This window comes from Chrysemys picta, chromosome 18 (assembly GCF_011386835.1).
Source record: "Chrysemys picta bellii isolate R12L10 chromosome 18, ASM1138683v2, whole genome shotgun sequence".
Classification (NCBI taxonomy): Eukaryota; Metazoa; Chordata; order Testudines; family Emydidae; genus Chrysemys; species Chrysemys picta.
This window is the reverse complement of record NC_088808.1, coordinates 13992459-14014929: the sequence shown is the minus strand read 5'-3', so window position 1 is coordinate 14014929 and position 22471 is coordinate 13992459. Positions and strand designations below refer to the sequence as shown.

At 46.3% G+C, this 22471-nt stretch overlaps 2 protein-coding genes across 12 annotated transcripts in view; one reads left to right on the top strand and one right to left on the bottom strand.

The window, feature by feature from the left end:
• The window catches only part of MIGA2 (mitoguardin 2), a 30114-nt gene extending 16095 nt beyond the window's left edge, over nt 1-14019 (bottom strand). For 2 of the 4 annotated variants that reach the window (XM_008169201.4, XM_042854232.2), the window contains exons 1-5: nt 13880-14019; nt 11006-11249; nt 8825-9035; nt 7299-7411; nt 759-876 (exon numbers count right to left, since the gene is read on the bottom strand). In XM_008169201.4, coding sequence (XP_008167423.2) covers nt 759-876; nt 7299-7411; nt 8825-9035; nt 11006-11101 — 538 coding nt within the window. In that variant the 5' untranslated portion in view covers nt 11102-11249; nt 13880-14019. Of the gene's footprint in view, nt 1-758; nt 877-7298; nt 7412-8824; nt 9036-11005; nt 11250-13012; nt 13137-13879 lie in introns of those variants that run through there. The other 2 variants (XM_042854231.2, XM_024106099.3) reach the window with 2 other exon arrangements.
• A 246-nt stretch (nt 14020-14265) lies between these two features.
• Nucleotides 14266-22471, top strand: part of SH3GLB2 (SH3 domain containing GRB2 like, endophilin B2) — a 41152-nt gene continuing 32946 nt past the window's right edge. For 4 of the 8 annotated variants that reach the window (XM_065572336.1, XM_008169207.4, XM_008169206.4 and 1 more), the window contains exon 1: nt 14412-14609. In XM_065572336.1, coding sequence (XP_065428408.1) covers nt 14547-14609 — 63 coding nt within the window. In that variant the 5' untranslated portion in view covers nt 14412-14546. Of the gene's footprint in view, nt 14610-22471 lie in introns of all 8 variants that reach the window. The other 4 variants (XM_008169211.4, XM_065572337.1, XM_008169209.4 and 1 more) reach the window with 4 other exon arrangements.

The window sequence follows — 22471 nt, the reverse complement described above, 5'->3', positions numbered from 1 at the left end:
GGGGGAGGGAAGGAAGAGGGGGGCTAATGTCAGGGTGTCCCCCTCCCCCTGCACCCTGCTTACCCCATCTTCCAAAGAGCAGGTCTCAGGACTGAGGGAGCTTGCAGCAGCTGCGGTCTCCGCAAGCTGATCTAATTAACAAGGCAGTGTACTTAAGGGAAATGCCCATATCTCCCTCCATTCCTGCTGCCTTGCAGAATGAGAGAGTTAACCCTTGAAGGCTCAGCCAATTGCTAGTTCATCATTTAGCAGTAAGGGAAATATCCCACCCTCTGACTCCTCAACCAAGCTTCACAATCATAATCACTGTGTACCAGTGTTAAATTGTTTGTTTAAAACTGTGTGTTTGTGTGAGAGAGAGAGAGAGAGATGTCCCTGGAACCTAACCCCCTCATTTACATTAATTCTTATGGGGAAACTGGATTTGCTTAATATCGTTTTGCTTAGTCGCATTTTTCAGGAACATAACTACAACATTAAGTGAGGATTTACTGTACAAGGAAGTAACAGATATTTCTTTCCCTTATGGAGGTTCATTTGGGTTAGGATTCAATGAAACCATCACCATTCCTCATCCAAGGAGAGGAAATTGATTTCTCCGGGTGAACAACAATTTGTCGGTGGAACAATGTTGATGTTAAGCACAGGAGGAGACAGTGCTCATATCTGTTGGTGGAGCAAGGACCGAATGAACATGGAGACAGTACTCCTACTCTCACAACATAAGGGATTATTCTTTCAGGTTAATTTTTGTTTACCTTGAATATAGAGGTTTTCAGCACTAGAGTCACCAGCTGCTCCAGGATCTTCCATCGCTCTCGTCTCCCAGGGCCCTGCAGACGCTGGTGTTGGGCTGGAAGAGTTCACAGCCACTATCTATCCAATGAAGAAAGAACAGCAGCTCCTTTTAGAACTTCCTTCAAGTATGACGTAGACCTATGGTGTAGACGCGGCTAGGTTGATGGGAAAATGCATCCATCATCCTAGCTACTGCTGCTCAGGGGCGTGGATTGCCTACAGCGATGGAAAACCCTTTGTCTCTGTAGGAAACAGCTACGCTATGGGGGCTGTAGCTGTGCTGGTGTAGTGCCCATAGCGTAGTCATGGCCTTTGTCTCTCCTGCAATTTTCAGGCTTGTTTTCAGTATTCTCTTGCTTTTCCAAGGTGAAAATACTGAAGATGTAGATGGCAGGAATATCGGTGTTATGCAATCCAAATCCATCCTAGTTCTGTATGTCCATAAAGTTTAGTGCAAGACATTGGTGCTCAAGAGCTACTTCACAGGGAGCTGCAAGGGCCCTAATGCTTCGGGCCAAGTCCTAACACAACAGACAAAATCCATTCACAAGGCACAGAGTATCACTCTCCTCCAGCCAGGAGCCTGATAACCTCTTTAAACATACATAAGAAAGTAGTGTTCGTACAATAATCTCTACCTGACCCCACTCACTGGCTTACAAAGCAATGACAAGCCAAGCACACTTTGGGGTATGTCTACACTTTGAGCTGGGGGTGGGTGATTCCTCAGCTTATGGAGATACAGCTGCACTAGTCGGGATCAAGCTAGTATGCTAACAACAGAGTGTAGCTGCAGAGGGAGGGGCTAGCCACCCCAAGTACGTACCCATCAGAAACCATAGGTGCATATGATTGGCTCCATCTCTGAAGGCTTCAAGATCTAGTCTGGGTCATTGGACCTGGTTACTATGGGCTAGGAATTGTTCTACTGAACTAGTTTAAAACATGCTAATAGTTTGGCTTCTCAGTGTGACGGGCCAAACTATGGAATAACAAGGCTTAAAGAACATGCTTTACTGCAGGTACTGACCTAGGCTAGAAGACTTAACATATTTTGTTCACACATGCTGTCTGACCAATGGTTGTTCCAAGCTAATTTCCACAACTGTACTTAAGCATAGCTTAAATTTGGCTGCATAGGTATATGTCCTCGAGCTGGGAATCACACTCTGAGCTCAAAGTATAGACACATCCTTAGTGTGCTTGCCTGGAATGCCGGCGAGGGCGATGAAGAAAGGGGAGGAGAGAAACAAGGAGGACACCAGGACGGTTGCTACAAGAAAGGGAAGGGAGGCATTTGTCCCATTTTGCCAAAAAAGTCAGGACATCCTGGGCAGGGCTTAAAAAGGGGACTGTCCTGGCCAAAACAGGACATATGGTCACCCTAGACTATAGTAAGAGCTGCCCGGGCAGCTGTGAGGAGAGAGCAGCCCCTGGCCCATTTCCCTGCCCCCCAGGGCGTGCCATCCAGGACAGGTAGAGGGTCCAGGGCTCCTCACAGCAGCCCAGATTCCCTGAGCAGCTCTTACCATGGCCTGACTTTTGGCCAGGCCAGGAGGCAGGGCCGTGGGGGGAAAGGGAGGAGCAGGGGGCGGGGGCCCATGATGGGGGTGTGGGCCCCCCAATGTTCTTTGTGCCCAGGGCCTCAATAAATCTTAATCAGCCTCTGTAGGTGGGGGTTGAGCAGAAGCAAGAGACACACTGTTCTAGGTCTTAGTTCAGTGTGCTGGGCTAGTGCCATAAAAGCATTTTAAGATCTGATACTGCAAGCTATCAGGGCTAGGTTCAAAGGCTGTAGGATACGGACATTGCATGTGATTGTACAGCAGTTATTTCTAGCCACAGCAAGTCATAAAATATGAGATTTTAAAATCACTTCATTTTGATTACCACTTCACTTCCCCACATGCAATTCAGACCTGATTTTAGTTGCTCATCTCTCATGAACCATTATGTTACAATTTGCTTTGCATTACTGGAACGTAGGGATTCCAGGTGGTATGATGCACTGCTGCTCTAGGGAACACTATGTGAGGAGGAGGAGATGATCTTGGAGATACTGTATGGTGTTTTAGAGAAGTTAATTCTGCTCTCCTGTCTTCAGAGCTCAAGGATGGAGTTCCAAGAGCCAAATGAGTTGTAACTCACCTCAGCAGTTTAAGGGTAAGGTCTCCTTAATCCCAGGGTCAAGAAAACCAGAAAGAATGATCAGTATTGCCCAGAGACTGGCTAACACTACAGTTCCATGGAAATAAATTTAATCCTGAACTTCTGGAGGATGCAAGGAAAAAGACACAGGCTGAACACTTCTGGGAACTCACCAAGTATAGAAAGGATTTAGCAAGAGGCTTGGAAGACTTTTTTTTCAAAGGGAAGGGGGCGGGGTGGGATGGGGTGGAGGAGGAGTCAAACTTACCAGAATTTAGGGTATGTTTTTGTCTAAAGTGAATTCTCTTCTCTCCCTGAACCTACAGATCTCTTAAATCAGCTTCTTACTATGTTTTCTAACTCATCCCGTTGGTAAATCCTGATTTACAGAACAGCAGAGTAGCACTGGAGAAGTAACTAGTACGAAGCATAAGGGGGAATCTCAGCCGCCCTGCACTCACCCCGCCAAAAAAAGGCTAGAGAGCAGAATGGCTCACTTGTTTGAAGAGTACTTGACTATACATGAAAAAAATATAGATTCAGAAGTAGCCGGTCTGTAATTGCCGGGATCACCTCTAGAGCCCTTTTAAAATATTGGCATTACATTGGCTATCTTCCAGTCATTGGGTACAGAAGCTGATTTAAAGGACAGGTTACAAACCATAGTTAGTAGTTCCGCAATTTCACATTTGAGTTCTTTCAGAACTCTTGGGTGAATGCCATCTGGTCCCGGTGACTTGTTACTGTTAAGTTTATCGATTAATTACAAAACCTCCTCTAATGACACTTCAATCTGTGACAATTCCTCAGATTTGTCACCTACAAAGGACAGCTCAGGTTTGGGAATCTCCCTAACATCCTCAGCCGTGAAGACTGAAGCAAAGAATTCATTTCATTTTTCTGCAATGACTTTATCGTCTTTAAGTGCTCCTTTTTTATTTCGATCGTCCAGGGGCCCCACTGGTTGTTTAGCAGGCTTCCTGCTTCTGATGTACTTTAAAAACATTTTGTTATTACCTTTTGAGTTTTTGACTAGCTGTTCTTCAAACTCCTTTTTGGCTTTTCTTATTACATTTTTACACTTAATTTGGCAGTGTTTATGCTCCTTTCTATTTACCTCGCTAGGATTTGATTTCCACTTTTTAAAAGATGCTTTTTTATCTCTCACTGCTTCTCTTACATGGTTGTTAAGCCACAGTGGCTCTTTTTTAGTTTTTACTGTGTTTTTTAATGTGGGGTATACATTTAAGTTGGGCCTCTATTATGGTGTCTTTGAAAAGTGTCCATGCAGCTTGCAGGGATTTCACTCTAGTCACTGTACCTTTTAATTTCTGTTTAACTAACCTCCTAATTTTTGCATAGTTCCCCTTTCTGAAATTAAATACCACAGTATTGGGCTGCTGAGGTGTTCTTCCCACCACAGGAATGTTAAATGTTCCCGGCTCTTTGAGCTCTGGTCAAGTGAAAAATTCTCTGGTCACTATTTCCAAGCAGTCCTGTTATAGTTACCTCTTAAAGAAGTCAAACTGCATTTAAATTGCTTTTCTATTGTAGCTGAAGTCTACTTACCCTGATTTGCACAAAACTGAGCCCCAAGGTTTTGAGTCCAAATATGCTAGAGAATATATCTGCTCCGAAGGCTGTCTCTGAATAGGTCCTGCACTCACCATGTTTCAGAAGCAGGAATGAAGTCTGTCTGGTGTCTCCCTTCCAGTCTATCAACTATGAAATGACTGCTGGTGAATGTGAGAGGGCAGAGCCTGCCCCTGCACGTTAGCAGCCTTACAGGAACCTACCACCAAACAATGGATTAGTTTCCCCACCCTGTTCACCTTAACAAGGTGCGAATTTCTGAAGGTAAGAACAGAAACTGCTTCACCCACCATCCCCTCCCCATCTTCAGGTCCTTTGACTAAAGCAGTGGTGTCCTTGGTCCACAGAGGAGATCTAGCCACCTTGCATATGCAGATTCTGAAGAATCTCCACTTCCATTTAAAAAATGGTTTCTAACCCTCAGGACTGTAAAGAAATAACAAAGCCTTCCAAATGTGTCCCTAGTATTTAAGTGCAAGCCAGAATCCACAGGCAGCCTGAAACAACTACTCTAAGAAGTGTGAACTCCCTCCACACCACCCACTAATCTTGTTAGGCTGAAAACTTGACAGCCTAAGGACAGTACTTTAAAGGCCAGAGTTAGCTTTATCATTGCAGATCCTTTTGTCAGATGCAATGGGGAAGGAGGTGGAAGTGAAGCCCAGAGAGTGGGAACTGGGAGTTACTGCAGAGAAGGGAATGCAAAGGGAATAAAAGGAAAGAAAGATGCAAGAGTGGGGAAGGAAAGAGAGAGAGAGAGACAGGAGATGGAAAAGAAAAAGGGCAGAAACAGCAGTTGTCTTAAAATTTAACATTTTCCCTCCAAGCAATGCTAAATGTGACAATAGGGTACTGAACTAATACATAATGATCCCAAATAAAAGTACCCATGAACCAAATTTAAAAATGGAATTCAGATCTCCCCCCAAGTCAGTTTGATATTGCTAGATTAGAGGCAAATATATACCACTTAGAAACCCGCATTCATCTCTCTCACAAACCTCAGAAGTGGATCTTGAACTGGTTCTGTATTCACCCATTACAGAAGTGTTTCACCCTAAGTTTCCCCAATAAACTAGGTCAAGATTCCCAAACTAGCTTTCAGTGGAAGATCATTTTTCTGCTATTCTCCCCCACCACACAATCAAATGAACTAGCCCAATTATTTGGGAACAGTGCAGTCTGGCAACATGGGAGGGAGGTTTGTTCCCACCCATCCTTTCTCTGAAACCAAGAATACCAGGAAATGAGAGAAGAAACACATCCACGGGAAAGAGGGAGGCTACCCCGCACCCCCAATCCTTCAGTTTGCTGCTTAGCCATTCGCTTGGTAAAGGGGGATGGAGCCAGCTCACTGTCTGATGTGTGCCCCCCATGCCTTGCCTATTTGAGCTAACCCCTGGCTGTGCAAAAGCCTTTTTTTACTCACTCTCCAGTTAGCTGTGATCCATGCAACATAACACAAAAATCTGGCAGGGGTTTATTACCACTAGGGTGACCAGACAGCAAGTGTGAAAAATCGGGACAGGGGGTGGGGGGTAATAGGAGCCTATATAAGAGAAAGACCCCAAAATCGGGACATCTGGTCACGCTAATTACCACCCACCCTTTCTTTGAGACAAAGAAAAAAGACCTGTACATCTATTTGGTATCTTCTGCTTTTGGCTGGGCATGGGCAAAAAGATGGAAAAGTCTTGAGCTATATAACCAGTTCTTGTCCTGTGGATGAAGGGAGAGGCTGACAGGAGAACTGAAGGAGTTAGTGTGGAGTTAGAAAATTAGATTTTACAAACTCGCTGCCTAAATCTTCCTATGCTTCAGCTGGATTGGTAGAAGATCTAACGAGTAACTTCCACTCAAATGCCTTGTCTACCCTGGCAGTTTTCAGGAATTTTTCCACTGTTTCACAGCCCCACTCATGGGAGCACTAGTGTAGACAGGACGCAGCATCATTTAGACCTGTTCGGAGTAGAGTTAGATAACACAGTTATAGAAATGCTGGCAGCCAGACTGCACTAGCAATGGAGCTACACTGCTGGGAGATCTGACAACTGCCAATGTAGACCTAGTATATGGTATAAGCAACATCTACATTTTTAGCTGTCTTTTTTGAGCCTGTCTGCACTGGGGAGATGTTTTAAAATTGTTTGAAGACATAGTATAGACCCAATTTTATGAGGCTTAAGGTAGCCTGACCTGAACCATTTTTTTTCTGATCCAGGCTACTTTAAAGGGCCTAAAATAGGGTCTATGCTACAGCACTAAGCAGTTTTAATGTTGGTTAGAAAGTTTCCCAGCAGAAGAAGGGCCCTAAGCGTCTACACTTTGTACATAAGCTGCAGTGGTGCAGGCTGCAGTGCTTATGTTGAACCAACATCTACTCTCTCTGCTATAAAGCTCTCCCTTTCTTACCTCAGTCACTGGGGACATCCCAAAATGGCCAGGTACAGTATCACAATTGGTTTTTAGCTCTGGCTGATCTCCAATCAGTAGCCCTAAAATCATATTGGAATTGAAGTTTGGAGGGGTGGGGAATAAAGCACACTGGTCATCAGAATGTTGGAATTTTAAGGGCCAATACCTCAACCTGCAGGGCTACAAAAGCTCTGACACAAAACAAATTGTTTTCAGGACAAGTAAATTCCACCCACTCTACTAGTTCTGGATGACTAATAACAATCTTGTTAAGGGTCGGCAGGTAAGTGTGACTCCTTCCTCTGCTGGCTAGAGCAGATAGCAATGGTGTTAGGGTCTCTTACCGAGGCTAGGCTGTGGGAGGAGCAGGAATGCTTGCTTGGCTCAATGGAGGAAATCCCGCTGAGTGTGTCATTGCTCTTGCTGCTAGGACTTTGTACTCTCTTGTTGGAGTATCCTGTAATTGGAAGGGGGGTAAAAACAAGCCTTTAGGTCTTCCCACTCTGTTTACAGCAATCAGAGAAAGGAACCTATGCAATCAGATGTAGTGTTGCTCACTCTAATCTGTCCTGTGCTGCCCCAGGTTAGCACCACTGGAAGCAGAGTCTCCAGAAGGCTGCTGAGAAGGCAGTGCCATCTCCAGAAGAATCAGTTCTCAGTGGGGTCAAAAAGGAAGCAGTCACAGAAAAATCTGGTTCAAAGCAAAATGGCTTCATTGAAGTCCTGGATGATGAAGGGAACTGTGATTAGTTAGTGACAGGGCATAGATCTGCTGATTAAGGGATGTGCAGAAGGAGGAGGAAGCGTATTTCTAATAGCTATAGCTGGAAGTCAGGGTTCTATTCCCTCCTAACTTGCTTTGTCACCTTGAGCAAGTCACTTAACCTCTGACTCAGTTTCCCCATCGAATATGGAACTATGAATACTTATTCACCTCTTTGGATGAAAGGACGTATGCAAGTGAAAAGTGTTATTGGAGAAATATTATGCATCAATGCATTACTTCTCTTCTGCCATGTACAGTGCTAAAATAAGTATCGTTAGTGCAAACAGCAGCAAACTTGCTTGACTTCATAATTAGTGTTTTTTTAGAGTTTCATAATTTCACAGTGCTGTACAGACAATACTTAATCCTCACAACACCCCCTGCGGTAGCTGGGTAATTGTTAATCCCATTTTACAGATGGGGAACCAAGAGAACAATGAAGGGACTTGCCCAAGTCACACAGCAAGTTATTGGGAAAGCTGGGTTTAAAATACAATCTCCTGACTCCCAGTCCTGTCCTCACTCCTCCAGACTACACCGCCTCCTTTACTGCTTCCAAAGACTGCTAAAGGTGATTTCAGGGCAGCGCTGCCAATGCCCATGCTTTGGACAGATGACATTAGCAATTTGTCAGAAACCCACTGCCACACCTAATAGGCATCAAATGGAGCCAATCATAGTCACCAAGATCAATACACAGATGTGGGCTGTGGGTCACTGCATGCATATAGCCACACACATCAAGTGAAAGTATTACACAGTGGGGTCGATAGTCTCCTTTTGTGTTAAAGTTGATGGCAACAGCAGTAAAGCCCTACAGCCTCTTTTCAATCACTTGTGCTCTAGGGTAACGATTGTGCGTGTTCTGCTATCTATTCTGCATTGTGGCTCCTATTAGGCTACTGTCTGATTAGTTTTGCCTCCCAGTCTCATTCTGCCTCTGTATAGTGTTTTGAACTACTTTAGCAACCTGATCTACCCATCTGCTTGGAACTACCTGGGATTCTGTCCTATATTTTTCTCCTCCCAGCCAATATTGCTTACACAAAGGTTCCTTAACATTACGTTGCATTTCCCCCCAGCATCTGCTTTTGCAATACCAACCTTTTTTCACTGAAGGGACCTTCTTGGTTGGTAAAGAGGGGGCAGGGACTCCTCCAGGCTTAATGCCACACTTTTCTGGGGTGATCTGTCTCTTTCGACGTCGACGCCGCTTCAGCTGGTGCGCAGCAAGAGCTAAGGCAACTGTCCCAAGAGCTGTAGCAAACAGCACCTTCCTCAGGCCTGGGGAGAGTCTCAGCTGAGAGAAGACAGACTTTAAACACAAGAGATATAAGAGAGCAACAATGTAACACCACCCATTTATATAGCAGTTTTAATCCAGGACAGCTAGGACCAAAAGGTGCTTTACAGGCACTGATTTACCCACCAGTGAAATATAGACATCCATGGGGTAGAACACAGCAACTGTTCAATAGTGCCCAGCAATGCTAAACTCTTCAGGACAAGATGTGAAGGAGAGAATATCTTATCTGATAGACTGCAGATAGAATTAGAGTCCTGTATGATTTACATGCAGTTCTCTCTGTATAATCATTTCAGATGAGAGCTTGAAACCTCAGGGGCTGCCTTCTCTATGTGGATATTAAAGATCCCATGGCACTTTTCACAAGAAAAGGAGATTGCCTCAGCGACCCTGCTCAAAAGATTGTAGGTCCAGACTAACAACCAGAAGTGAAATCCTGGCCCCACTGAAGTCTATAGCAAAAACTCCCATTGACTTCACTGGGGACTGGATTTCACCCCGGCACATGTAAGTTACACTACAAATGCTACAAATTATTTTACATCCACCTAAAGAGGGACGGGGAGTGGAGGGGACGATATACATGTTCCACTACAGCGTTCTGAATGAGTTCCATCATTTTCCAGGCAGAGGTACCCGAGACATCGTTCTGAGGACTGAGAAGTGGTAGATGGCATGTCCAGGAAGCCCTACGCGGCTGGGAGGCGGGTTAGGGTCTGGGCCATTTCGGGCCTGATCTAAAGCCCAATGTAGTCAATGGAAGTCTTCACAATAAGATCTTAAATAAATGCAAAATAGCAGTACATTTATTATTAGGAAAGCACTTACTGTAATACTTATATGCGAGACAGTTACTGTTATTAACCTCAACTCTGAATTTCCTGATTTGGGGGCAGTTAGTCTTATCCCTACTGTTGCATTAGTATATTTTTCCATTTATGATAATCATGTTTAACAAAAACTATACCTGAGTGTCTCTAAACTAAAGATGACCCAAAGGTTCTGCTTGGTACAAAGAAAAGTGGGGTGAATAGCATGCGGCATTAGCAATTTTGGAGTTACGACAGTGTCACCTCCATAATTATAACCCCCACTTTTTCAGATGTTTATAAAACTACTGTTACACTTTGGACTAAAATTTCAATTTCTACTTGGCCAAAACTTGGTAGAATTTTGAAAATTCAGTACAATTATGATCAGCCCAACAAATTATCAAAATTTGTTGTTTCCACAAAAACTCTGTCTCTTGGAATACAGAGCAATATACACTGAATGTTCTCTACAGAGCAGTTTCTGTACAGTGCCCATTCTTTTCTCCAGCATCTAACCATACTTGCCTGCAAACCCTCAATTTTCCTGCAACCCTTCCCTACTTCACAGCTAAATTCCCCTCTCTGTTCGATACTTATGTGGCCCCCATCACTGCAGTAGCTGAGCACCTCACAATCTGTAATGCACGTATCCTTACAACACCCCTGTGAGATAGGGAAGTGCTATTATCCCCATTTTACAGATGACAAACTGAGACACAGAGAGGCTAAATGACTTGTCTAGGGTTATGCAGGAAGTTTGTGGTAGAACAGGGAACTGAACCCAGATCTCCCAAGTCCTAGATTATGGCCTTAGCCAGTGGACCAGCCTTCTTCTCAATGCCCCCTCCTCACTGCCAAACCCACCATCAAAGCTTCCCCAACAAGTGTCCCTCCTTCCCTCTCATCTGCAGGATGCTCCCCAAACCTCCCCAGATGACACCTGACCTCTTGTAAAAAGCCTCTATTCACGATTCCTTCCGCAGTCCCTCAAACAAGTGCAATCACCCCATAGCAACCGTTAAATCCTCCCTTTCTCTTGCCCCAGCACCACCCTGTTATTTCTCTTCATCACCCTCCAAAACAACTGCTGCAAACATCCCCGTAAAAGAAAACTCCAAATAACTCTGCAGAAAATCCAGCTGTTTTTTTGTTTTGTTTTTTTTTTACCTGCCCAAATGTCGTGTAAAGAAACACGGGGATTTCTGCCACTGTCATTGCCAAGGCCTGGATGATGGACATTCCCTCCGTTCTCTGAAAGGCCATGTCTGAATGAGGCTCAGAATACGCACAGGAGTCAGTGTGTGGCAAGGACACTTATGGGAACTGCTCAGAGAGTTCACAAAGAAATCCAACTTTGTTTCAAAATGTGCCTTGGGATTCCAGAATCGGTCTCCAATTGTGAATTTTCTCTCTGCAAGGAATAGGAAAAAAATATGGTAAATAGTAGCAAGAACAGTACAATTTCCTCCGATAAAGAAATTTTCTTACAACGCATCTGAAGGCACATTACAATCCATTTAAAACAGCAAGACAACTATAATGGGATAAACCACAGAAAAGGGATATTACGCTTATTCTTACAAACAGTGATGTCTGCCTCTCAAACTAAACAAGGATGAGAATTCCCAATCCAAGTAGCTCTGAAGCTTGCGACCCCAAAGACTTTTAGACTAGATCAATGGCCCAATCTACGAGGGACAAGGAAGTATGTCAGCTGAATGGCTTTTATAGTAGTTCAGGGTCAATTGGTTTAAATACAGTTGTGCTGTCCAATGTGGACAGCAGCCAAGTCACTACAACCAGATTGAAACAAAACTGCTTTAGCTCAGGCACAGAATTAAGCTACAACAGGTTTGTTTATTTTTAATAGAATAGAATTATAACACTTTTTGGCCACATCCACACTGCCCAAAGACCCACCAGTTCAACCACAGTCACATTTAGGCTATGCTTAAGTACAGTTGTGGACAAATTAGCTTTGAACAAGCATTGTTCAGCCAGCACGTATAACCAAAACGTGTTAAATATTATAGCCTTGGTCTGTACCTTGACTAAAGCATGTTCTTTAAATTTGGTTATTCCATTGTTTGGCCCCTGTCTCACTGACAAGCCAAACTTGTCATGTTTTAAACCAGTTCAGTAAAACAATTCCTAGCCCATAGTAACCAAGTCCAATGACCTAGACATAAGATCTTAGAGCCTCCAGGATGCAGCCAATCAGATTGGAAGCGGAGTTATGCAGAAGTATAGCTTTTAAATGCAGATGAAAGTGAAAAGTAGGAAGGGTCTAGAATACACAGGTCCAAACAGATAGAAATTGTTTCCATGGCAACAGAACAATTTTGTATTAAATAAAAAATTTAGTCAATATATAGATCGAGAAAACAACTTGAGAATTTGAATAAATGCAGGACTTCAGTACATGCATCTGCTAATCCATGGAGTGATGGATTACAGTAATCCATCCTGCAAGTTATCAAAGCATGGATTGCCTTCTCTGCATTGCCTCAGAGAGCACAAGCCGAAGCGCAGTGGTGTTACTCGGACTGTAAAAGGAAAATCTGTTTGGAACAGCACAATGTGACCTTCAAATGCCAGAATTAGATAGAAAAGAACACTAAAAATACTGATAGCAGCAATGAAAAATAATAACTGGATCACAATTGTAACAACTGCCTAAGGGGCAACAGCATGTAATGAGACCAACAGCCAAAAAGTGTCTTACTATTTTCAAACTTTAAAAAATTATCTGATACCCAACTCTGGAGGCTGGTAACACAGGCAATAGCAACACATATTGCTTCAATTATATCAGCAGAGAAAGCAAAAGCAAAAGCAACAATGTATAGGACAGTTACGTATTTTCTTTTGTCTAGAACTCTACTGGAATGTCAGAAGTTAACAAAGAATGCAGTATACCCTTTCCATCCCTCCTGGGCTGTAAGCTTAAGGCAATTAATATGCCTTTTGAGAAAATTAAGGATTTTAAAGGGCCAGGTCTTTTGGAATTACTTGGTTTTATGGTTGGATTTGTTACTATTGTAATAATGTAAGGTGATTGAATTTCTCGTTTCCATTATTGTGGGATGCCGAGTTCAATTATTTATAAAGCATAAATTTTAAACGGATGCAAAGCAAACTATTTTCAAGGATACAGTAAGTCAGATAACGTACACCAGAAACCCGTTCTGATATTGCCGGAGGTGCTCCAATACAAACCTGAGCGTGGTTCAGCAACCTCCTTGGCTACTCCCTCATAAGCCATTCCGTAGATACTTCCTTCCCCAGCACAAACTCCCATCAACTCTAGAAGGGGGGGGGATCTCCCTCACTGCTCTGTTATGAACCCCACTATGGGAACCTAATCCTGCTGCTGCCCCCTGCCAGCGTTCAGTGTTGCACAGACTCTGCTCCAAAGTAAAACCCCAGTGCTAGGAAGCTGCCTTTCTAGCTACTTCCTTCTAGCCCCAGAATCAGCATGGCCACCTCCCTGCCCTATGAAGGCACCCGACTCCCCCAAAGTCTAAATCTTGCCCCCCCCCCACTTCTGCAGCGGCACAACCCCCACCAAAGCGAGTACAAATGCCGGTACAAGGCAGCCATCTCTGTGGCTGCTCCATAATAAACCCCAGCGCGGCACAGCCCCGTCCCCAGGGCGCACCCCATGCTGGCCAGCCACCGCTCCCCAGCGCAGCGAGCTCTATCGCGGCACGAGCCCCCGCCCCCGGGCACGCCGGCCGCAGGTGGCTGGCTGCATTACACCTCCCCCAGCACAGCCAGCCCCCTGTGGGGGGCATAAACCCAGGTCGAGGCAGCTGTACCAGGGGGCCGAGAGGTACCGGGGGGATGCGCGAACGCAGCCCGGGGCTGCTCACCCAGCTGGTCCCTATTGCCCCTGGCCCCATCGAGTCCCCCCCTACAGCGAAGAGACAATAACCCACTCCCCCCCCCGCGCGAATGGAAGAGTCCGCATCCCCCGGCACCCCGGGCGCTACCACCCCCAACAGGGGGAGCCCGCAGCCCTGGCTGAGCCGTTCTCACCCAGGCACATCCCATGGCTTCGGAAGGGCAGCGTCTCCTTCCCCTGCGCGCCGCAGCCTAGCCTGACTGCCACCTGAGGGAGGAACGCGTAGGAGGCCGCCCGCTACCAGCCAATCAGAACAGCGGGCTGTCCCTGCGCGGACCAATCAGTTGGCTCCCCTGGCCAGCCGGTGGCGACAGCAGAGAGTGCGGTTGAAGAGCAAAGAGCAGCCTTCCCCGTGGGAGGAGAGGAGGGCATACATGTCAGTGTTGATTGACTGTGATTGGCAGACTGAGAAGGAAAGGGGAGGAGCTTCTCTTAAAGCGGCAGCGGCAGCTAGCGGCACTCTCGGGGACCTGAGGTTCCTTATTTACCCAGAGCTCAGGGCCCACACAGCCGCCCTATAGGTCTCTGGTGCTACGTCCATGGGTCTAGGCCTGGGCCTGCACGAAGCTGCCACGGCATACAGGACAACAGCGAGGCCGCCGCCCGGGGGGCGGCGTGCCGGGTGCGGTCCCCTTTAAGAGGCAGCCGCGAGGATGCCAGAGGGCGCCGATGGGCCCTATAAAGGGGCGGGCGCGCTGAGGGCTGACTCGGTTTAGCGCTAGTCTCCCCTGCCCGCTGAGGGGCTGTAGCTGGGCGGCGGAGAGGCTGGGAGCTGGGCTGCGGCGGCGCGCGCGCAGGGACATGGATTTCAACATGAAGAAACTGGCCTCGGACGCGGGGGTCTTCTTCAGCCGGGCCGTGCAGGTGCGCGGGGGCGGCGGCTGCGGGGCGCGGGGTCCCTCCGGCTGCTGCAGCTGCGCCTCCCCGTGAGGGGCGGGGGTGTCCCTAGAAGAGGCTGTTTCAGGGCTTCTGGCTCCCCCCGCGAAAACACTCTGGCGGCGCCTTGGGTGTTTCCCTCCCCTTGGCGGTCCGGCGCTGCAGTCTGGCGGCGGGGCTTCGCGGCGGGTCCCCTCCTCGTTGGGAAAGAGGCGTCTTGAGTCCTGGGGCGCCTGGCTGGTCAGGGAGGGTGTGGAGGCGGGGAGAGCCCCGCTGCTGTGCATCGCCTCAGGCCGCACCTCCTCCGAGCGGGGGCTCTAGGGTGGGGGTGGAGAGGGGGTCCCCCTTCCCCTGCTTGGCAGCCTGATGCGCTGTAGTCCCCTGAAACCAGCCGCCTTGCAGCGGGTTCCAGCAGGCAGCTCTCTGGCTTGAGCCCGTGTCGTGTGTGGAACTGGCTCCCGGTGCGGGCGAGTGTGAGGATGACCCTTTTGGGGGAGCCGCCCGGGCACAACGTGGAGCGACGGGCTCTGTCTCTGGGTTATGGCTGCGGTGCTGTCTGCACTCTGCAGCCAGGGAGCTGCTTGTGTGTCTCAAGTAGGTTCTCTCATTACCCTGATGCCCCAGGCGATTCTGCTCCTGAGAGACGTGAGCCCATTACGCTACTCTGGCCTGTCTCTGCAGCCTAGCCTGGGAGTATGTGGAGAGATGACAATGGGCGTCTCACTCCCCACGCCTGGCATGTAGACTGACTCTGCTCTTGGCAAGACCCATAACTAGAAATGCTGTGCTAGGAGTGGCGTGAAGTAGGGGACATAAAAACCCAAGAGCCTCCTGTTTAAGCATCTGAACTGTGAACATTGTCCTCTATTCCTATGGCTCTGGGGGGAGACTGCTACTCCATCTTAGTAGGTATCCTGAATTATCATTAGGGTTTTTGTAGGGGAGACTTTTCCTGTTAGCCTCCACCGCCCACTAGCATATATAACATTCACTCGAAGACATTTTGGGGGTGCATCAAAGGGAAGTGACCCTGCCCTTTTGTCAGTGGGAGTATTGGAATAACTAAGAACACCTGTGGGCGAAGCTACCTATGTGGTAGGCACCAGCATTCCAATCTACACCCTTCTGGTCATGTGTGAACTAGACAAATCCTCTTCTACCCCTGAAGAGGGTGCCTCTCTTACTTCCTTTGCTTGCCAAGAAAATAGGGCAGGATTGTAATGAGAAATAGGGAGGGTAACCCGAGTGTAGCATTTCTAGTGACTATTATATTGTAAAGCTGCTTTGAGCCCCTGCATGTGAGTGGTGGTTGGACTGTGGTGTCTGCTTCGAACAGGCAAGAAGAATTTCCCCTGCCCCAGAGTAAGAGCAGCTTGAACAAAACGCCTAAAAGCTGGCACCCTCCTTTGTATGGTGGTGGGATCAGGTCAGTGGACAGGAAACTGGTTAATGCTAGAGCATATGGATGAGATTTGAGTTTCCATTCCTTTCTCTACCACAGAATTGCTTGCTTGGTACTTCCTGCTAAGTTAGTCCCCTCATCACTTTGTTGCTGTTTTTCAAACTGTTATCCTACCTCTGATGTGTGTTCCATTCTGGAAATGGGGTTACTCAGAACTTAACATTGGTGCAGATGCACCAAAGCCCTATAATGCTTGTAAAACATCTTGAGATTCTTGCATGGCAGGCCCTATAGAAAGGAGAAGTAAGCGACGAACAGTGCACTGAAGAGACTGTAAAGTGGGGGTTATGATCAGTGATTAAGCAGGTGTTACCAGTTTCTCTGTGGTTTGCTTGTATTCAATATCTGAATTGTAACTCCACTCTCTGAATAAGGTATATGTAAAGAATACCAAGCTTTGGACAATGTCTCGAATGGTAGTGAACAAACTGGGAGTGTTGAGAAAGAAGGGCTTAAGTAAACGACATCCCCTTTGGTAGCAGGGGGCAGCAGGCGCCTGCCTCATTTGACAATTTAGTAAGCCAAAGTCCTGTTGTCCATGCAGTACCTGGAAATGTGCAAGGCACTTCATACAGACTTTTTTATCCGAGACATCGCATTTTAAATAAAGAAGTGGCTTGAAAAGGGGTAGCAGGGCAAGAGGGAGGAGGATGACTAACAGTAGCTCGAGTTGCTTTGGAGGTGCTGTAGTGCAATATTGGTTAGATCATAACTCTTAAGGAGAAGCTTTAGCTCTGCAATGACGGTCTTAACTGTGCCCATACATGTGGTAAAATGGCTGGGTTTTGCCCCAGGTTCTTGGAACCCAGTTCTAAAGCAAAGCAAGGTTGGCTGAAGTAGAGATGTGATCCCTGCTCTTGGAGTCACACTAGATCGGTCATGATGTACGAGAGATGATCTAACGAGGTCAAATAGCAGATGCCTGCAAGTACCCTGCTGGGAACTCAGAAACTGTCTGACTTCCCTTTACACAGCTGTAGAAGGGCTGTGGCATGCAGTGATCCTGCTTGATTTGAGTGAGCACTGAATGCTGGGGTAACTGACTGAAACATGGCCCAGCTGTGGCAAACTGGAAACATGCCAGGAGGCAAATACTAAACCTAGAGTGATCCTTAGTTAAACAAAATCTGCTTCTATAAGGGTAGCCAGTTGCGCAGCCCCAGTCAATGTAGTAGATAGTAAGACTATGTTCTTCTTGACTAGCTTCAACTCAGTTACTTGAAGCTTGTTGCTTCCCATGTGCTAGCTATAGCCTTCAAGAAGGGGTCTGTGGCACTTTCTGTTCTGTTTTAAGCTGGCTTAACAGGAACTGAAAGACAGTTCTGATGTAGGACCTGAGCTCACTCGATCTCTTACCTGCCACCCCCCAAGTTATGTTATGTTGTGTACTTGCCTGTTTCAACAGGTGACTGCATGCAGTGGTGTAGTTGTGTTGGACCCAGGATACAAGTCAAGGTTGGTGAAGTAATATCTTTTATTGGACCAACTTATGTTGGTGAGAGAGATGAAGAGCTCTTTGTAAGCTCAAAATCTCATCAGGTCAACAGAAGAATGCAGGCTCTTCAAGAAGCTAGTCTATTGTAAATGTCTATTATGGCAATGAGTCTGATGCAGTGAGAAGAGAAATAGTTAATTCAGGTACAGAATAAGGAGCAGATGGCAAGCTTAACGATCCTGTTCTCATGCAAATGATCTTAGTAACAAAGAGGAGAAATGCTGCAAATATATGGCATATTTAGATTTGGAAGGTCTTCTAAAGATCATTTATCAAAGACTTGTACAAGGTGTAGGAAGGAGCCAGCCTAGGGATCCGCAGCTCTTCACATCAGTGATTTTAGTGCAGAGAGGAGTTTATAAATAGTTTCTCTTGGCTACTACGCCCACTTAATATCTTGCATATGAATATTCACATCATTCGTTACAGGTATAATTAAAAGAAACAAAGCAGCACAGGGCAATTGGTACCAGGGGAGTGACTTTGGGGGTTTTTGGTAGGTGGGAGAAGATAGGGTGAGTTGAATTGTGCTAATGGAAAAGCCCTCCCCCTGAAATGTACCAGTGAGATTAGTCCCATTTGGGTTGTGTCCTAGTAGAGCCCTGGTATTTGGATGAAAAAGCTAGTCACAGCATAGACTCCTGCATCATGGTGCCAGACAGGCAGATATATACACCCACAATGGGGTAAATGGTTGCTAGATGAGGTCGCATGTGATTTTTCTGGGTGTCTTTGCTGTTTCGTTGTGGTTGAGGGAGTGGAAGGGAGAGTAGGTCTGTAGCTGCCTTTCTTCAGCACAGCAAACTTCCTGGGGAAGGGACTCTGAGTTGGCTAGACTAGAACTCAGTTTTATAAAGCACCCGGTGTTGCTTCCTGCTGCTCAAGGCATTTAACAAAATAATGTTTCTGGAAATGCAGTGGCTGGGAGGTAAATGGACTAGCCATTACGCACTCAGCTATCACTCACGTTACGGGCTGTCTGGCAGAGAGTGAACATCTAGCCAGACAGTGGAGCTTTAACTCCTGTTCCCATAGAATCTCCATCCCCCTACTAGAATGTGGGAAACAAACTTAACACTCCACTGTAAGGGTGGCTACCCCTTGGTTGTGTCCATAATGTGAAAACAATTCCTATCTGAAACTGCATCAGATACAACCACCCAATGCCCCTTTCAACTTGTGTATTGAGTCTTGTGGAAAAAGTCTGGCCTCATGACATAGACAAAATCGGCTGAGCTCAACCAGGGTTGTGACAAACTTCCACTTAACTCTCATAGTCTGCTACAACAGGTCCCTGAACTCCATTGCCCCCTGCTCATAGGCGAAGTTGTTTGCCTTATGCTCTGAAGCAAGGAGGGCTTGTAAATTTCCCAGTGCCGGTGCAGTTGCTGGGGCCCATGGCTTCAGGTTCAAGCAGAGGTGGCTACAGCAGTGCTGAGGTTGTGCAGCATCTTGGCAGAAAAGGTAAATTTTACATGACAATTAGTCCCCTCTTTGGCATCTTGTTTTCCATCACATCTTGGGTGAGTCTCTTCCTTCATCTTCCCTATAAGGCAACATTCAGTGGCCCTCATTTGACTGTTATGCTATTGCCGTTTAGACAGAGCAGGAGGCAGCGAATAGATCTGAGTTTCAGCACAGCAGCTAGGGAGTGTGACTTACCTCTGGAGTAGGAGGCTGAAGACTACTAGTGGAAGGCTTGCAGGTGAAGGCAGCTGCTAGCAATGGGGTTCCTTTCTTGAATGGCTCAGGAGCTCTCTGTGACAGCTGCCTTCCCTTGCTGTGAGGGAGTCCCTTATGTCACTGCCTGCTCCCCCTCCCCCCCAACTTCATTAGCTTGACTATATAGTCCAGAAAAGCTCCATTCCTGCAGTGCTAAGCCCCACAAGTGTGATCTTACTCTGTTGGAGTGCACACCAGTAAGCTGTGTTGGTTATGTAATAGGTAAAAGACTGCACTTTTTGAGAAACAATAAACCAACTAACACTGCAATGTAATCAAGTGCTGCTCTGCTCCATAAATTGCAGGGGTGGGTGGGTAGACTGACTGGGAAAGGACTTGTCACATAATGGGTCCAATGCACCATGTGATCCAAAGGGTTTTGCCTATAACACATCTGTCTTCCTACCCCCTCATAAAATAAAATTCCTGAGCATGCCAGTCCCATAACCTTGCTAGGGGTACTTATGGCTAAACTCTAGTGCTAACAGTTCTGCTGCTGATTTTGGAAGGTCCTAACAGTGCAACACCTCCCAGTACTGCACTGGCCTCACTGTGCATGGAGTTGGAGCACAGCATGGACTGTGGTACAGTGCCACAGTTGCCACCACCTGAGCTTCATGGACTAGCCTGATCTTTTTCTGGTCCAGAGACTGGATGCAGTGCATTGGGATTCTGGAGGACGCTTTGGATGTGGGAGATAGGCAGCCTTGCAGCAGGTCATGCTCTCTGGAACAGCTTGTTGACAACCGTCTTCAAACAGTTCATTCTGTTAATTTTCCTTTGATCAGAATAATAGACATGCTGGTTCTCAGGGATGGTGAGGCCCTGGACTGATCTGTAAGTGGGCTCTGTTGCCATAGAAATGGGAATCTAAAATATTATTAAAAAGGGACTGCTCTGAACATCAAAGCAGGCAAGTGGCTGGTGTTAGTCTCTGTGCCAGGGTAACAAATGTGGCTATTTCTCTGTTCTGCACAAATAGAACACACTTTGGAGTCTTCTGGGGTTTCTAGAAATAATTACTTGGGCAGATGTGCCTGGTTTTACATTTTTATATTTATGGAAACTGGTTATCTGTTAAAGTTCAAATAATGCATAATGTGTATCATTAACCCATAAACTCAGACACTAACCCTCAGTAATACAACTAATACTAGCAGCCAGATATGTGAGGCTCAATTATTTTTTCATTTTCCTTTTGAAAAGGACATCCCCATTCCCAGTATCAATGACATGGAGAAATAAAGTATAGGAAGTTCTTTCAATGGACAACAGTCTTTTAAGCAGGATCAAGTAGATCTTATAATGTATGGCTACTGTTTTTTGCAATTTGGTCAGCCTCTAAATCTGTCTATTTTGTTCAAACACAAATGGTCCTTCTGAAGGTAACAAATATAGGTAATGTATGCCCAATTAGATTTAAAAAAATTAAAGGGGCATTTTAAAATGGCTTTAACACTGTACCAGCATCTGCAGGACTATCCTAGTGTTAATGGCTTTCATATCACTTCAACACAAGCACTTCATTTGGATCCCATTTTTCTGCTCTGACTCCTGGTTGCCCTGAATTACCATGGTGGGCTGAGAAGGCTACGTATGGAGCCTGATGCAAGCTGGGTTTAGGTCTCAGTTTGAGGGCATATTGTGAGCCGTAATAGCTTTTTTCAAAGTGGTGCTCCAGAGAGGGAGAGCAGTGTTAAGCTTCCTTACTAGAACTGCCTAGGTTGGATGAAGCTGGCCTAGATTAGTTTCTTTAGGTGTCAAACTTTATTAATCCTCTGTGGGTGGTCTCTGAAATAGCAGAGGTCACAGCAGCCAAGGGCAGGTAGCTTCCGCAATGCCACAGGCACTGTGTAAAACCCACGGGCAGGATCTCCAAGATATAGTCTTGTCACATGTTCTACTTGCCGCTAGCTTGTAGAAGACACAATTTTCCGTTTCAAAGGCCTCTAATCTGCTGCTTTTTTAAGATTTAAGGTGGGGGAATATCACTTAAACAGGGCATCTTAGTAAAAGAATTCAACACTACAAGTAAAGAAATCTAAATTTAAGATACCTACATTGACCTTAACTCTGCCTTGCATCTCAGTCCATCTTCCCTATTCTCACATGGGCCTGCCCTCCTTGAGTGTTGTACAACAGGATGTTGTCTCATGAGCACCGTGTTAAGGAGGAAAGGGCAGAAATTGTCTACAGACGCTTGGCAATGTGGCTTTCCAAGGGATTGTAACTTCCTCAGCTGAAGCTGTAAATGTTGAGGCCTTGTGTAAGCCAGTGTATGACTGCCTGAGCTATATCTGCACCACATGAGTATGTGCCACTGACCCACCTTGGGAGGCTTTTAGACACTAAATTACTTGACCAAAGAAAATGGTACATCCCACTTATAACCCACCCTTGACCACAGGTGATTGTCTTGCTACTGAGCCATGAGGGCTGTGGACGGAATCTGTCTCTAGGACATGGTCTAATACATTACTCCTGAGCACTGAAAGGACTTCCTCCCATGCTGCAAGTATAGCATCTCCTTTCTCTCCACAAGCATTGATGGGGATTTTAGCAAGCTGTAATTTCTGTCCCCAGAGGTTTGATTGCTGTTCTAGCTGCTGTGCAGAGCCTGCTAGCCCCTCTTCCTAACCCACATTGTTCATTCAGGCTTTCCCCAATTGAGGGGTCCCATCAGCTGTCTCACGGTCCTGTCAGGATAAGCACTAACAATGCACAGACTTTCTGCTGATCACCCAAGCCTCCAAGAGGAAACCCAACCTCTCAATGAATTATTGAGGCCCTAGAATGCAGCATGACTCTTCTCTTCCCTGGTCGAGTGAGAGGAGCACTCAGTGAAAGACTGCACTGCATTATTCATTACCATGTTGTCTGCCCTGCACAAAAACAAGCCCAGATACTTAACTGGGTCAGAGGTGCATGAGCATCCTCCTGGGGGACAGGAAAAGGAAAAATCTGGAATCTGCTGATCCTTGCGTACCAATTGGCAGTGTGTGGTGCACACTGACTCCCAGGAGGTAAAGTTGAATTATTTTAGGGCTGGGACCAATTTCTCTGACAAGCAGGTTCCAGTAAATGGATATAGAGGGACCTAACAGCTGGACTTCAGGAGTGTGGGTTATCCCTAGACCTCACATCCTTAGGGAGCAGTGCCAGGGCAGGGGG